The sequence below is a fragment of the Anguilla rostrata genome, chromosome 4 (assembly GCF_018555375.3).
Source record: "Anguilla rostrata isolate EN2019 chromosome 4, ASM1855537v3, whole genome shotgun sequence".
NCBI lineage: Eukaryota > Metazoa > Chordata > Actinopteri > Anguilliformes > Anguillidae > Anguilla > Anguilla rostrata.
Window position 1 is genome coordinate 22,558,846 of NC_057936.1, and position 16,917 is coordinate 22,575,762.

Below are 16,917 nucleotides of genomic sequence, written 5' to 3' on the forward strand. Positions count from 1 at the left end.
ACTCGACAACTGCAACTAAAAAGTTTCGACGAGGATCAACTAAAGGGATGACGAATGCGCAGGATGTGAGATCAAGAAACCAAAGAAAATTTTTATTTATTTTTTAATATATTAATCCAAGGAGCGGCCCAGTTAATGGCAAAAAAAAAAAAAAAACACTTTCAAACTTCCGGTCGCCTGGGAGCAGCTTTCTGATTTTCCACAAGCCGGCTGCGATTAGCTCAGGGGCTCGGCAGTTTAATGAAGACGAAGAGGAGAAAGAGAGCGGTGGCCATGCGCGAAGGGGGCCGTGAAACGGATTTTAATTGCCTCTGTAACCGAGCATCCGGGAGACGCCGTCTTGTTTCGTGGTTAAGAGAAACTTCCTCGGCCGTGTCATAGCTAACCCATCTCAGAGACTGAGAAAAGAGGAAGCCCAAGGAGGCTTCAGGGAATCCCGCGGTAAAAACGAGCCTTCAAAAAAAAAACTGCTACAAGATCATAACCTGGATTAATGCCCTTTAAAGCTGGGTGGCCGTGCCATACGTTTCTTTGGTCTTTGTTTAAGGGCAAGCGCACGGGAGCCTGCGGAAGATAAATGATGGGGCAGAGGTGGGCCGTCTGACCTGTGTCTCTGTGAATGTTTGCTTGTTGCAGCTCATTGATCGTAGGAAGCAAACCCATTTGTCTTAAAGGCTGCCGATTTCCCTTCCTCAGCTTCCTGCAGTTAGTCAGACACTCCTACAACACAGTGAGGAGCTCTGGGTAGTTAGACACTCCTACAACACAGTGAGGAACTCTGGGCAGTCAGACACTCCTACAACACAGTGAGGAGCTCTGGGCAGTCAGACACTCCTACAACACAGTGAGGAGCTCTGGGTAGTTAGACACTCCTACAACACAGCGAGGAGCTCTGGGCAGTTAGACACTCCTACAACACAGTGAGGAGCTCTGGGTAGTTAGTTACTCCTACAACACAGTGAGGAGCTCTGGGCAGTTAGACACTCCTACAACACAGTGAGGAGCTCTGGGCAGTTAGACACTCCTACAACACAGTGAGGAGCTCTGGGTAGTTAGTTACTCCTACAACACAGTGAGGAGCTCTGGGCAGTTAGACACTCCTACAACACAGTGAGGAGCTCTGGGTAGTTAGTTACTCCTACAACACAGTGAGGAGCTCTGGGTAGTTAGACACTCCTACAACACAGTGAGGAGCTCTGGGTAGTTAGTTACTCCTACAACACAGTGAGGAGCTCTGGGCAGTTAGTTACACCTACAACACAGTGAGGAGCTCTGGGCAGTTAGACACTCCTACAACACAGTGAGGAGCTCTGGGCAGTCAGACACTCCTACAACACAGTGAGGAGCTCTGGGTAGTTAGTTACTCCTACACACAGTGAGGAGCTCTGGGTAGTTAGACACTCCTACAACACAGTGAGGAGCTCTGGGTAGTTAGTTACTCCTACAACACAGCGAGGAGCTCTGGGCAGTTAGTTACACCTACAACACAGTGAGGAGCTCTGGGCAGTCAGACACTCCTACAACACAGTGAGGAGCTCTGGGTAGTTAGTTACTCCTACAACACAGTGAGGAGCTCTGGGTAGTTAGTTACTCCTACAACACAGTGAGGAGCTCTGGGTAGTTAGTCAGACACTCCTACAACACAGTGAGGAGCTCTGGGTAGTTAGTTACTCCTACAACACAGTGAGGAGCTCTGGGTAGTTAGACACTCCTACAACACAGTGAGGAGCTCTGGGTAGTCAGTTACTCCTACAACACAGTGAGGAGCTCTGGGTAGTTAGTTACACCTACAACACAGTGAGGAGCTCTGGGCAATTAGACACTCCTACAACACAGTGAGGAGCTCTGGGTAGTTAGACACTCCTACAACACAGTGAGGAGCTCTGGGTAGTTAGTTACTCCTACAACACAGTGAGGAACTCTTTTGCAGCTTCTGGTCTCTGATCTTAAGCACACGTATGGCCGGGAATGTGGCACAGTCATTCAGGTGAGATCTCTTCTTTCCGCTTTGAGAAGCAGGCCAAGCCCAAAAAGCCCATCGAATATTGTTAACATGAAGCACACTGTCATGGTGATGGGACCTGTGCAGTGCCAGGGCACCATGGCAACAATGGAAGGATAAAAAGCAATTCATTAGCTTCACTTCCACATCCTCATGCTGGCCTGCTCCTTATTCATTTTACAAATTGTTTAAGTGATTTTTTATGATACATTGTTACAGAAAAACGATTTATTACCTGTTATTGGCCAAGGGTGTTATTTGACAGTTGTGAGATCTCGAAGGCTAATGAGGGACCCGCTCAAACCAGCTTTAATAAAGTGGCAAGGGTAGGATCTGGGAATTTTTACGTGCTTGCATGTGTATGCACATCAACCAGAAACACACTTCTTAAACACATCACGTCTCCTCCTTCAACTTTCACACGTAAACCGCTTTTAAAACCTACCACTGAAAACCAAAAAGACAAATCGCATAAAAGAATTTGATGATTTGAATATAAAAATATGCTGAGAGCTCGCCACGGTAAACAAGCCATCTGCATCACACTTTCAAAACCAAAGCTTGTCCAGAGAGGCGGCCATCCATAAACACAACACAAGCCAGCTCTCGGGCCCCAAGCAGGGAGGACAGGAGGCGGGGGTAGAGGGGATACAGGGCCCCGTTTCGCTCACCTTTGTGACTGATGCTCCTGATGCTCTGCCTGCTCTGGATGTCCCACAGCCGGACGGTCTCATCGTGGGACCCAGACAGCAGGAGCGTACCGTCCATAGACACGGACAGGCAGGTCACCAGAGTTCTGTGGAGGCCAGACACAGAGAGCCAGATGCAGCCATTAGTGACCTCCGACCGTTTTGTTTAGTCTGCAAGAGATTCGTTAAAAAAAACACAGAGAATGTGGATCTTTCCCTTCGTCGAATTTCAGGGGATTAGATATGTCGCTTTTTCACTTTACTGTGTTTTTCCCCTTTTTTCCTCAGAGCTGCAGATTAAACACAATGAGACAGCAGAGAGAATCCAACTCGAGAACTTAAACCACACATGGGGTAATTACTGCAATGTTACAGGAGTAGCTGGACAATTGTTCAATAGTTTTTGTCACTCAAGTGAGTCTACAGTACAGAACATTACAGAAGCAAACACACGGCACATCTTAATTAATAGAGAAACAACAATTCCTGAACAGGCTGGCTCCAAATTTGCATGCATTTGCATGAGGTTTCCCCAGATTACAGACTTGGGAGACAACACATTTCTAAAGTAAAAAATAATAATGAAATAGAAAGAAGCCAATAAAAAAATAATAAAAAAATTGAATAATCATTTATTTATTTGGAGCGATTGGCTGGGTACATAAAGGCTGCATGCACATTTGTACATCCCAGCCCAAATGAATCACCATGCTCCCCTTCAGGGCACTCAAAATAGAAGCTAAAGTTGGACATCTCTCCCATTAATAGTACTCAATTCTCAAGTCACGGCTAGGCATACTGCCAAAACGCTAAGAAAAATTACAATGCTTCAGCTCCCACTGTATTTCATTTATTTATTTAACTTTTTACCCAGCATCAACATCGTTATCTCGCTTGTTTCCATTCACACGTTACAAGCAGTCAAATTACCTTTTGTTTACCTTCGAGGTAGGGTAATGGAAGAAAAAAAATAACACATACAATTTCAGCTCCAAACACTTCAAGCAGGCAAGATCTATTTGTAAAACCGCCAACGGCCCCTTTCCACCCCGCCGCAGAGCCCCGCTGAGGGTAAAGCCACCGGGGGCCCCCGAGCCGGGCGCTGTACCCCAGCCACGTGCCGTCCTCCTGAAGGCCGGCTCCGGAGCGACCCTGAGCAGCGACCGGGGAGAGAGACTACAGCACCGCAGCTCTCAGCCTATCAGGACGGAGCTGCACGCAAACAGGTTCTGCACAGATGCCGAAAGGCGGCCCGCTTCGCGCACTGCAGCCTGAACCTTTTACCGAACCCGTCACGGAGGCGGAGGGGAGATCTCGGGGGGAAGGCCGGCTACCTGTGTCCTTTGAAAACCTGATTCCCCTCGCTGTCCGACTGGAACGTCTTATCCCGGCTCACATTCTGCAGGCCAGACAAAACAGAAAAAAAATTTAGAAACAAGACATTTCCAAACAAAACACCCCCCCCCCCCCAAAAAAAAACTACCATTCCCCAAATTAGCTAGTACAGTATTTTTGGTACATGCACTTGCGTGATACTTCCACTCAAGTGCAGGGTTTTTGGCCAAGCTTTGCTCCTAAGTGGTATGATCGATTGCCTCACTGCATTAATTGAGGATGTGGCAGAATGAAGAACATACTGTGGGCATTCTGGATCTCGAGCAGAACAGCTGGGCATCGCTGGGCATCCTTTGTTTATGACTTTTCCTTTAGGCCGCTCGATTAAACACGACAGCCGAACTTCAGAAGAACAGAGGAAACAAACCTCTCGTGGAAGGGAGCCAAGCTTACACATCAAACCGAAAATAAATTTCTCTGACTTCCATCAGGAGATTTTTAAAGCCTACGCTGGACACTCAACTGCTGAGGAGGGCAGACTGACTTTCCGTATAAATCATCGCCCGAAAGAGGGGGAGAGAGGAAGAACAGCCAGCCCAATTTCAAATGATGGGATGCATGCGGTGGAAATGAGCTGAAGAAAAAGAGCAATTAATCCGACACTGAAGAAAAAAAAGGGACGTTTTTAAAAATCAGCACGTTAAACAGCTAAAATCCAAGTAGGGCTACTTAAACACTTGAAAGTTGTCCAGAACCATTTAAGGGGAAATTAGATGTCTTTTTGGAAGTTGAGACAGGATTAAATTTCAAAACGTAAGCACTGAGGAGAGAGAGAAAAAGCAGAACGCTACTGTTGGTATCCAGCAGAGAGAAGTTTTCAGCTATATATCCGTCCTTCTGTCTTTTTATTCCCTTTGACAGTCCCATGACAATTCCATGCCAACTCATCTGCCACCCCCGAAAACAAATAAACAGTGGGAACAACCGGCAACCAAACACCCCACCGGCACCACACTGTTTGAAATGCAGCCCTCGTCGTGTGCTGCTGGAATTAATGCCCACGGTGCATTGAAGCACCCGTCACACTGGAACGTGTGCCCAGCTGGAGTATGAAATCCTTTTTATTAGACAATGATCCACAGGCACATTCAGAACTAAGCTGTCTAGGAAATGAAAAACAGACTCAGCCCTGTAAACAGGACAATTAAGGAGGCAGGAGAAGCACTGCTGGTTAGAGTCTTAATATCCCCCTTTTGAAAAAGCAGCTACATTAAGATAGCGGGTGAATTATAAGGAAATGGAGAGCACAGAGACAGAAACAAACATTAGCTGGATGTGAGGGAGGTGAATTTATGCAGTGGTTGTGACTAAGAAAATGGATGAGCTGGAAGACCTAAATACATGTTAGGTAAAGACATTGTTTAGAGGATAATACCCACACTCCTGTTAGCGCCAGTCAAACAGTTAATAACACAAGAGCTGCCAACATGCAGCGACCCCCAGGATAATTGCACAATGATGGTAGCAATTTGTCCTCAAAGCCCAACCGGTTTCCTACTTCCCACAGCATAATCGAGAAAGGCAGACATTTTTTTGCCACCAAAGGGAGTCCTGAAGTGTCTTTATCAAAAACTGAAAAGCTTAAAGGATTAAAATGAGAAAAAAATGAAAGTAAACGGAGAAACCTTTCTCTTAATAATGAAAATCTGCTGAAATGAAAACAAAAGTACTCCATCATGACCGAGGCAGAACAGGCAGACAGATTATCCACAATCCCTTTCAGAAAGACAATACAGGAAAAAGCTGAATAATGATATTTCATAATATTGTGATAGCAGTTTCCTGTTAAAGAGGGGGAGGGGGGTGTTTTGGTGCACTGGAATGACGAGGCGTTTTCAAAAGTGTCTCACCATCTTCAGCAAGCTCTGCTGTGTATTCCAACAGTACTACAAAATCTATTATTCTTTATAATGCAAGACAAATTGAATCAAATACCTATGTTAACTGCAAATGACTGGTCCTTTTCTTTAAAACACAAACAAAACAACTGTATATTTGTTTTTTTTAAACAAAACCACTACTCCAATACTGAATTGCTAGCCTTGCTCCAATTACTTTAATTATCAAAACGATCGTTAAGGTGGATTACCCAAATAATTAAGTGTCTAAACACTGGCACTGGAGTCAAAGTCGTGCATCGGAGTCGATAGGGGAGTACCTTGGAAAATATTGAAAGCAGAGATTTGGAGATATGGAAATTAAATAAATGAATCAAGCGCATTCATAACCCTGGCAATGGTTCCGGAAACAGCAGCGAAATTGGGAAGTGTGTAATAACAAGCAGCCGCAAAAACCTTTATGCACTCAGCTAATATAAAAGATCTGCCGTGGCGAAGGCTTTTCCATCATGATAAATGCATCTTGCCAGGAATCTGTGAAACACAGATCACATAAACTTCATTGAAAACCCCCCAGAAGCCTGTGAACACTTAACTGAAGGCAGATTTACCACTATCTGTTTAAAAAAAAGCAGCCAGTCCCTATTTTCAGCCACGCTTCCCGGAGATAAATAATTCCAAAGAAAAGAAGTCCATAAAAGTTACGACTTAATTCAATATCGGGGAAAACGGGCACAAAAAAGCTAAAGAGATTATCAGACATGCACAGAACCATTACAACTCCACCCCAAACTGCAGGGGTCAAACAGGGAAGGTTTGAATTAGAGCTCCCCAGCTGATCCAAGATAAGGCCTCACACAGAGCGTAGGCTGTACAATGCAACTTTAACAAGAGCTCTATGACACACCGACACCTGTTAGCAGCGTTTAGCACTAATGAGGCACTGGCATTAGGGCTTATGCCAACTCAGCAGCTGAGTGAAGAGACTGGAGCCTCTTGGCGAAACAGCCATTATCAAGGGGACAATTTTGAGCAATTATGCAGTTTCCAGTAGGATGGCCAATGTGCTGATGAGCAAACAAGAGAAATTCAAATGGCGACGGTAAGCGAGGACTTGGTAACGACAGCCACCGTGTTTGGGATGAAAGGAAACCTTTTTGGGGAGTCCAAGTGGCAGGAACAGCGGAATTAGAGCACCTGTTTGTTCGTTTTTGTTCTTTTGTTTTTTCCCTCCACAGAACTACACATAGCTGTGTGTGGCAGTCTAATGTGACCTGATACTGCAGTCTTCATCAGAGATATGTATACGTATAGGGGCAGGGTCTCCGTCTGTATCTTGAATGATCCAGTCTCCCTTCCTACTATGTTATTTCTGAACCTGGAATAACCTTACAGTTTAACTTGTCTTGTACTACATGGCCAAAAGTATGTTGACACCTGACATCCAACATCTCATCCAAAATGATGGGCATTAATATGAACTTGGTCTACCCTTTGCTGCTATAACAACCACCACTCTTCTGAGAAGGCTTTATACTAGATGTTGGAGCATTGCTGCAGGGATTTGCTTCCATTCAGCCAGAAGAGCATGGTAAATGGTAAATGGATTGCATTTATATAGCGCTTTTATCCAAAGCGCTTTACAATTGATGCCTCTCATTCGCCAGAGCAGCTAGGGGTTAGGGGTTAGGTGTCTTGCTCAAGGACACTTCGACATGCCCAGGGCAGGGTTTGAACCGGCAACCCTCCGACTGCCAGACAATCGGTCTTACCTCCTGAGCTATGTCGCCCCAGCATCAGTGAGGTCGGGCACCATTTGGGCAATTGGGCCAGACTTGCAGTTGACTTTCCAACTGATCCCAAAGTTGTTGGATGTAGCTGATGTCAGGGCTCTGTGCAGGCCATTAAAGTTCTTCCACACTGTTTTTGACAAAACCATTTCTATATGGATCTCGCTGTGTGCCTGGGGGCACTATCATGCAGAAACAGGAAATGGCTTCCCCCAAACTGTTGGGGAAGCACAGAATCATCCAGAATGACATTCTCTGCTGTAGCATTAAGATTTGCCTTCACTTGAACTGAGAGGCCTAGCCCAAACTATGAAAAACAGTCCCAGACAAAGGGTTGTTCAGTTACTTTTGGTAATATAGTGCACGTCCACCTACAGGTACATTGATATGCCTTTGTATAAAAACGAAGAAGGCGGCTGATTAAATGCATGTGGTTGCTCACTTAGGCTTATGACAGAGGAAAAAATCGTGACGCCTGCGATTTCTTCATCCTCGCTTAGAATAGACTGTAACAAACCGATCACGGAGAGGGATGCAGATTATACGCAAATCTGGTACGTGGCGAAATATTTGTTTACGGCCTAGCTTGAACTATCAGTGCTATTACAACAAGTCTGCATTACCTAGCCATGTGACAACAAAGAAAGTGCCTTTTTGGCTTTGGTATTTCACACAGAATAAACACCCGCTCGGCTGAGCTCTGGGCTAACCTTTATCATAGCTGAGGTCTACTGCTGTTCTTGGTCAATATTCTGGGGAATGCCACTGGCCTGAAGCAGGTCTGCCTGGCTGATGGTACAGAAACAGGGCTTTAAGCACTGGCATTTTCTGAACTTGCAATAAAAAAGATGACAGGGGACAGAGGCAGCTTAGTTCTGCTAACAGGAGGTATTTGTACAGGTACTGTATACAAACATGTGCTCACGCACCTGTTCTTCACAGTAAAAAGCACAGGAAAGTCCTGCCATTTAATTGAAGTCCTGCAATTTAAATCAAAATACGGGTGTCCACTCAGACACCAGCTGCAGATTGTAACCACACCTGCTCTCTCTCACACACACATGCACACACTTATTCTTTAGGGTAAGAAGTCTAATCACAGTGAAATCCTGAAATTTAAATGGCAACACAGACGTCCACACAGACCCCAGTCACAGTTCCCCACCCGCCAGCTCGCCAACGACGAGTCCCACCAAACGGATGCGTGGTGCCGCTCAGGACCTGCCCCCGCCCGACCCCCATCCGTCACGCGGTCCCAGACAAGCAGGGAGGGGCAGGGGATGGGGGGCGTGCCCCAAAGCCCCGCGGGGCCGGGCTGATGAATGAGAGCCTTCACCGCTGCTCCCGGCTCGTCAGAGGCGGGTCACAGTCCGCCGCGGCACGGAATCCGGGACGGGCTTTAATTACCGCGCCGGCTGCCCCGCCCTAACGCATGCTCCACATTCTTTCACATGGGGTGCAGATGTGTCCCTCGGACCCTGGTGTGAGGATTCACTCTCTCCGACCAATCAACATTCTTCCGCAGTGAGAGGGAGGATGTCTCCAGTTACTCTCGGCTCGTCTCTCTTAAGATGCACAGCAGGAGCAGAACAGGGCTGACAAACTGTGGCAGTTCATCAATATCCCGGATTCAAATGTAACACTGAAGTGAAATCCTTCATTGTGCTCCGAGATGTAAACTTGAGGCAGAGGCGGGAGGGGAGGGAACACACAGCAGCAGTGCACTACCACGCCCTTCAGCCCCCACCCCCACTGTGCCAGTGCCCTGACTTCACCTTCCCAACTATCCACAGAGCTGGACTGGCCCCAACATTCACACTCTCTCACTCACTCACACACACACACACACTCACTCACTCACACACACAAACAAACAAACACACACACACTCACTCACTCACTCTCTCTCACACACACACACACACACACACACGCACGCACACATACTCACTCACACACACAAACAAACAAATAAATAAATAAATAAACACTCACACACTCACTCTCTCACACACACACACACGCACACATACTCACTCAATCACAGACACTAAATCACATTCTCACTCACTCTCACACACACGTACACACACTCACACACACCCACTCATCACTCACTCACTCACTCACTCACTCACTCACTCACTCACCACTATCACACTCTCACTCACCACTCACCACTCACCACTCACCACTCACCACTCACCACTCACCACTCACCACTCACCACTCACTCACCACCACACACACACACACTCACTCACTCACACACACACCACACACACTCACTCAATCACAGACACTAAATCACATTCTCTCTCACTCACACACACACTCACACAAGACACACACAGGCACACACTCACATTCTCACACACAGACACTCAGACACACAGACACAAATCTGACTAGCAAACCATGACAGCCGAGATCCCCAGCCACCACAGATAAAAAACATCAAGGGCCAGTCGAGTGCTCAGAGGAGCCCTTATGAAATAAAGATGCTGTCATAAGATTAAAAAGGGCTAAAGCACACAGTACGCAGGATTAGGGGAGAGGGACTCAAACTCAAAGGGAGTCCAGCCGAGGACGTATTTGTAAAACCCCTCAGATCTGCGACCGTGCGATAAAACATTCACAGGATTCGGGCACCTTCACAGGATAGCATAATCATGGGGAAAAAATCCATCCAATCAGATTCAGAGCACCTATCGCACCACAATCGATGGATGTGCAGGTGTGCGTTTCACACCGGCGTGCTGGAGACAACAGCCGATCATTTAGACCACATGACAGCCCGAGCGATTTTCACCCAGGCGAGGCAGCGCGGGCACGCCTCTCTATGGCCTGATATTGTCAAATCCTGTTTGTCTCACGATTTCTCAAAAAAATTCCACAGAAGAAGCATGCGAGCGCCGTGCTGTTTCTCAGCTGAGCCGAGCAGCCGGTGCTGACACCCTGCGCCGCGTGTGAACGCTCTTTGCTTTTGCTTTTCCGTGCTGTTTTTGGGGGAGCTGTCAGCCCGGGCTCGCTCTCAGGGCTGTGTACGCGCCGTTTCATCTTTCAGACGCGCTGCAGCAGCAGAGCAGAGCAGAGCCGGGTTATTTCCGTATCACACTCCAGACCTCTGCGCACACCATACGGAACATCGTAATTATCCGGCTCCTAACTCTTCCCTTTCGCTTCTCTTCCCTGGGGCTTCTGTTACTTTCGCCCCACCCTGAGTTTGCAGACTGCTCCGGCCCGAGCCTCTCCCGGTTCCGGCTCATTCCGTGATGCGACCTAGAGACCTGGCTGTTCCATCCTGCCTATTAATTTATACTTCCTTGAACTGACTGCCATTTTCCAAAGCTAGTCTCTCACCCCAGGCTGTAATCTCCCTTATCATCATGATTATTTGCCCAATATGTTTCCGCTACCTTCCTATTACCATTTAGCCTAAATTTAACTGCTGACATGGGTCTGGCTAGTGCAGAATGGGCTCCCCCGCTAAGCTGCAAGGATTTTTTTCTTCATACTGGCAGGTTATCCTCATTTTCCCATTTTCTTGTTTCCTTATTTTTCTGCAAATTGCAAAAGCACTGTACAAATAAAATGGAATTCAATTTACCAATATTTACTCTAATGTAAGGCACCATGCTGTGGTGCAGGGACGAGCCCTACGGACTCTGATCGAAACTGGGCCATGCCAGTGTGCCGAATGTGGCCAGTCGCTCGCGAGGGCAGCGCGTCGCTCAGGGGACGGGAGGGTTTCATTCGGTTAAAGGTCCGGCTTTCGTCCCAGTCTAGAAACCCCCACTGTTTGATCGACCACACGGAAACTGCATCCTAAAGCCACTTATGAGAAGTCTTCCTCTGGCTCCACTCGGTAGTCTGCGGTGTGAAAAGAAGCAGCTGGTGACACCATGTACTTTGGAGGAGAACAGCAGGAGGAGAACACTCTCCTGAATAGGCAGTGTGTGAAAGCAGGTGCAGTTGCAGACAGTTGGCCATTTCAAATTATACTGAGAATTGGATATGCTCACCCACAAGTCAGACGCCAAATGTAATAAATGAATACATTTTCTCTTACCCTCATTGGATGCACCCAGCAAACAGGCTGCTCTTCAGTTCAGTGTGTTTGAATTCAGAAAACAAAAACTATTCAAAGATCTACATGCCTGCAACCAAAAGCTAGATTAGCCACTAAACCAGACTGTGATTGGGGTATCTAGCGCATCACTATTTATTTCATTAAGATACATTATGAAACGTGATGGCTGAGAGACTGTATTGTGGGCTTCAGTACTTACCGTGCTGCACAGGGAAACCTGGAAGATGCTGCCGTCGTTGCCGCCACAGAACAGGGAGTACTCGCAGGGGTCAAGGGTCACAGACATGATGCTGACATCAAAGAGGACGGACAACAGCATCTCGCCTGAGGAGATCTCCCACAGCTAGAGAGAGGGAAAGAGAGAGCGAGAGAGACAGAGATGTATGGTGTGTGAGCTCACCACTGCAGAGGTGTTCGGATGACCCCATCTGTCTGAGAAAGACTGAGCAGTAGCGTAGAACAGGAGTTCGCGGCACAAAAATCCATTTCACCGTGTGCGGTGTCTGCGCTTTTCTGTTCCAGCTTCAACTTAATTACTTGATAGGTCCAATTATTTACCCCATATGACACTTCTAACATTTCAGCCAAAGAGTTTTGCAGACGATCACTCACTGCGTGCTAAGCTAACATTAATATTCCTAGCGTGAGGGAAATTAGCCCAGGGATCGATTTGGCAACCCAATTTGAGGACCTAAAAATGGTATACTGGAAAGGGGAAGCCTTAGGCCAGAATATTTTCCCTGTTTACATGCAGATCTTTGTGCCCTAACAGAACTAATAATTTGGGTCAGTCATAGCCATTACTCGTATATTGTAGTAAACAGAGTGTGACACATAGGGCGGCCCTGTTATGAAGTAGTCGTTCGGGAAAGGCCACGTTATTGCTGTTGTATTAATGGAGAGCCGTTACCCTGAATGGCTCCACCATAAAAAATAAAATAAAAAAGTCGTAAAGAATTGAGCTGCGCTTAGTGCATGTCAATTTGGGTGAAAGAGTGAGCCATGGGAACGACAGCAGCAGCAAGTAACGAGGGAGAGGAGGGCCCTCTCTGGGGAGCTAACTGGGCCGAAGACCATAACCTCTTCCTCCCCTGCGGTTTCCTGTTTTCTCAGGCCCAGCGGGACGCACCGCACGAGGCGACTCGGCGTGACCTACGGCACGAAAATGGCGGAATCCTGCCCGAACCCACACAAACAGGCCCTGCTGCTGCTACGCACCGGAGGATACGGAAACATTTTAATTTGATTTTTTTTTCCAGCACCACGGCTATGGGCTAGGTTTCAGCTTTTTTATCAGAGTGGAATATGATTTTCCGTAAGAGAAATGGGAGTTTTTTATCATGCCAAACCCATGACAGCTGATAGCAATGCTAGCAGAAGAATGACAATCAACATGACTTTCAATCAATTCGATCATTCGCTGAAAAGAAAACTCTATGTTGATTGGACTATGGGTTCAGAAACGGATTATGTCATATCTGTTTCATCATTATGTACAGCATATTTTGTATGCATAAGCAACAACTCATTCTGCAGTCCCAGTTAAAATGAACAATTGTAGTAAATATGGGTAGGATTGCCATGGAAAAGCTGCATGTTTAGTTTCTGTGAAATAAATTGCTGAAAGTATTTGCTGAAACTCGAATGCAGATGGATTTTAGGAAGCGTGGTTTTGCAGATATATAGAGAATATATCATTTGCATACATTCTGCGAAATAAATCTGTGAAAGTATTTCTTGGAACTGACGGATGGATTTTAGGAAACGTGGTTTTGCAGATATGTAGAGAATACATGCTTTGCATAAGTAACTTGCCATTTTCGTGCTGAAAACAAATACATAAACTTTTGCGCGACACAGATAATTTCATTTTCAGCTCCACGACCGCCTGTCCCAATACGACTTAACCCTACATGTCTTCGGGCACCCAGGATATTCATAAGATAATATATCAGACATGTCAGATATATTACCTTTCAAACATGGATAAAGAAGTTACAGACTTTGGCATAAGTGGTGACCAATACCTAAGTGGGTAAACACTGGATGGGTCACTCAGGTCTGCTAATTACTAATTAGCTAATTGCTAATTAGCCTGCAGCGGTCACAAAAGCACGTTCTGGGCCGACAGGATTCACCTCTTTGCCCACTCTCCCCTGCCCCGGACACTGAGCCGGCCCCAGCTGACGGGAGAAAAGAACACACCGCTTTCTAAAAAGGATTACACTGTTATATTGGGTGTAATTAAGACTCTGTGTTCTCCTTTGCGTCAGATTAGTTTCCGCTCTGGATTAGGCGGAGGGGAGAGCTAACGTCCGGCGTCGGTGACGCAGCCCTAATAGGACTCCTGCTAACGAGCGCAGATTCGGGCGGTGACCTCTCCCTCTCCTTCAGCTTTATCACTCACCGACATCAGCCAGCTGAATAATTCATCCCAGGAGACGGACAGCCTGTAATCCATAATAACTGATGATACTGAACATGAACTCGCAAGCTGATGATACATTTCATGAAGGGGAAAGCAATAATAAAATGTTAAAAATTACAGCAAACCCTGATAATATAACGGGGCCAAACAGCTAAACCAGCTAAACTTTGTGTAGCAATAATAATAATTATAATATTATTATAATAATATTATAATTATAATAATAATAACAGCTGATGTTCTAAAAAGATGACCTATAACGAATTACTTTATGGTACCCAATCCAATAAACAAAATGTTTATAAAACATTTTTTGTTTAATTTAAAATTACGTTTAACAAAAGATAAAACTGATTCATTTAAACCATTCAAAACTAGAACAATGAATGTGCAAGCCAATTATAATGTTTTATTAAAAACAGACTGCACTGTTTAACTTCTAGCTAAATGCTAGAAGACAGATATGGGTTATACAAGAGTCAAGCACACTGAAGTACAACCGCCAACGTTTTGCCCAAATGTCAAATAATGTATTGTCCACTCAGGATTCAAAAGATTTTTTTTATCCTGCTGTTTTCCATTTTTAATTAAAACTGCCAATGAAGACAAACTACAACCATATAAATCTAAATCCCATAAAGCAATGACTAGATGAAGTGGGAGTGGCTAAACCAAATGTATCAGAGAGCAAGCTTTTAAAGAGAATACTAAACAAGAAGAGCAATCACTGATTCTGACAGGAAGTGGTAATGTAAAAAAAAATAGAAAAGTTGAATAATGAACTCATTGAACTCATTTATAGAACTGCCTTAAAATGCAGATCCAGGGTTCCCATACCTTCTTTATCATATAATTCAAGCACTTTTCATTTGAGCTGCTTAATAAGTTGTTTCACATTAATTCAGATAGGTAAAATAAACATACATATATAAAGGTTAAAAAAAAACATACTATATAAATGTTATCTAATTAATAACGTTATATGTTGTTGTGCAGTGTGTGAACAAACCTTATCGTTAACTAAAAACTGACCCAAAGAAATAAGACATTCTTGTTGCTATTTTTTTCCACATGGGACTGAGCATGAATTTGAGACCTTGGGCGCTCTCACATATCCAGGACAATCTATACGACTGAACCGCAGGGCAATAACTTCAGTTTGTACTTCCATGCAAAATATTCAACTGTGGATTCAAGCACTTTCAAGGACAGTGTACATTTTGAAAAACTACCAAGGCCTTATATGTTTTATTTCTTTTTTCACAAATTCGCAAACTTTCAAGGATTTTCAAGGACTGCGGGAGCCCTGAGATCTGTCATCCTTCCTGCTTCTGTACACTCACTCATCACACATCTAGCTTACATTAAGTCCAAATTTGCCATTGGCAATCATTTTTTATTTTATTTTATTATTTTTAATAAAATTATTTTTTAATATTTTTATTTCACTATTATTTCTAAATGTATTTCTTGAATTGCGTTCAGTTAAAATTTAAAATGTGCCTGAGAAGTAGACAGTAGTCCTAAAAGCATATGGAGCTGTGGAAAAGGATAACTGCAGCGCTCATAGAGGCGAGTGTAGCACAGAGATGCTGAGCAGCCCATCTCACTCTCATTAGGTCCACCGTGCACAGTGAGATGGAGAAGGGACAGCAGCACTAGCTTGCGAGGGAATGAAAACAAAAAAGCAAAAGGACCCCGCACCTCGGTTCACTGTGAAAATGGATTCGCGCTGGTCTGCATGAGCTCCGAGACTCCGGTGGAAGGCCAAGCATGAAGGGCAGTCCCACTCAGTACCCTGCACTGTACGTCTTTCCTTGTTCTCAGATCACACTCAGTGAATTCATCTTTAATTTAATATAGCATCAATAACCTCATGTGTTACATATACATGCGTTATGTACCTCACTGAGATGGGAAGTGTTTTCTTGCATGCTGCAAGTCTTATGCATGAGAAACAAAGAGCATTTCCACAGATGACAAACTACCTTTCCAAAGCATAAAATAATATCTTTCAGAAAACCCCCATTAAATTCTGGTAAAGCCCAGACAAGGAAGATCTCATGACTGTGTCTTAAGACAGAGCATTGTGAGCCTGGGAGTCTTACCCTCTGCTTTATTCAATCGATAGAGGCCATTACCACTCTGGCACACTTGCTATTTCAGTGAATGAAGCTGACTTAACGCAGACAGCAAAAGGATCTTCTGAAAAGAGGTCTAACTGACCAAACAGCAAAGTGAAACCAAATAGCAGCAGACTATGCAGCGCAGAAAAAGCTCATTAAGGCCCTTTCACAATAAGGACATAACAGGGAAAGAAAAGGCCTTTTAGTGGAAGCAGTCTGAATCCCCCTCAATCTCTGTGTGATGAGGAAGTTTCACAGTGATGTGTGAAGCCAGTACAGAGAGAAGGACACAACAGGGCTTCAGAAGTACCTCTAAACCCTCAAGTGCCACCATCTCAGGTGACAGGTATGTGTATTCAGTGGCATTCAATTGCAATAAAGTAGTGTAATGCAATGATAACTAATATACTGCATTAACCAAACAGAAATGATTGGCTCGCACTTTGTACATATGATGTCTAGGATATGTATATAATGAAAAACGACGGCATTTATCTTGTGGTTAATTATTCGTATTGCAAGTGTCCGGCAAGCCAAGTATCAAATAAATATCAGT

At 45.0% G+C, this 16,917-nt stretch overlaps 1 protein-coding gene across 1 annotated transcript in view; it reads right to left on the reverse strand.

Moving 5' to 3' along the window:
* The window catches only part of wdr18 (WD repeat domain 18), a 52,764-nt gene that overhangs the window by 18,389 nt on the left and 17,458 nt on the right, over positions 1-16,917 (reverse strand). Inside the window, exons 5-7 of the mRNA XM_064331423.1 lie at positions 12,007-12,150; positions 4,026-4,090; positions 2,674-2,798 (exon numbers count right to left, since the gene is read on the reverse strand). Of these exons, the coding sequence (XP_064187493.1) occupies positions 2,674-2,798; positions 4,026-4,090; positions 12,007-12,150 (334 nt within the window). The remainder of the gene's footprint in view (positions 1-2,673; positions 2,799-4,025; positions 4,091-12,006; positions 12,151-16,917) is intronic.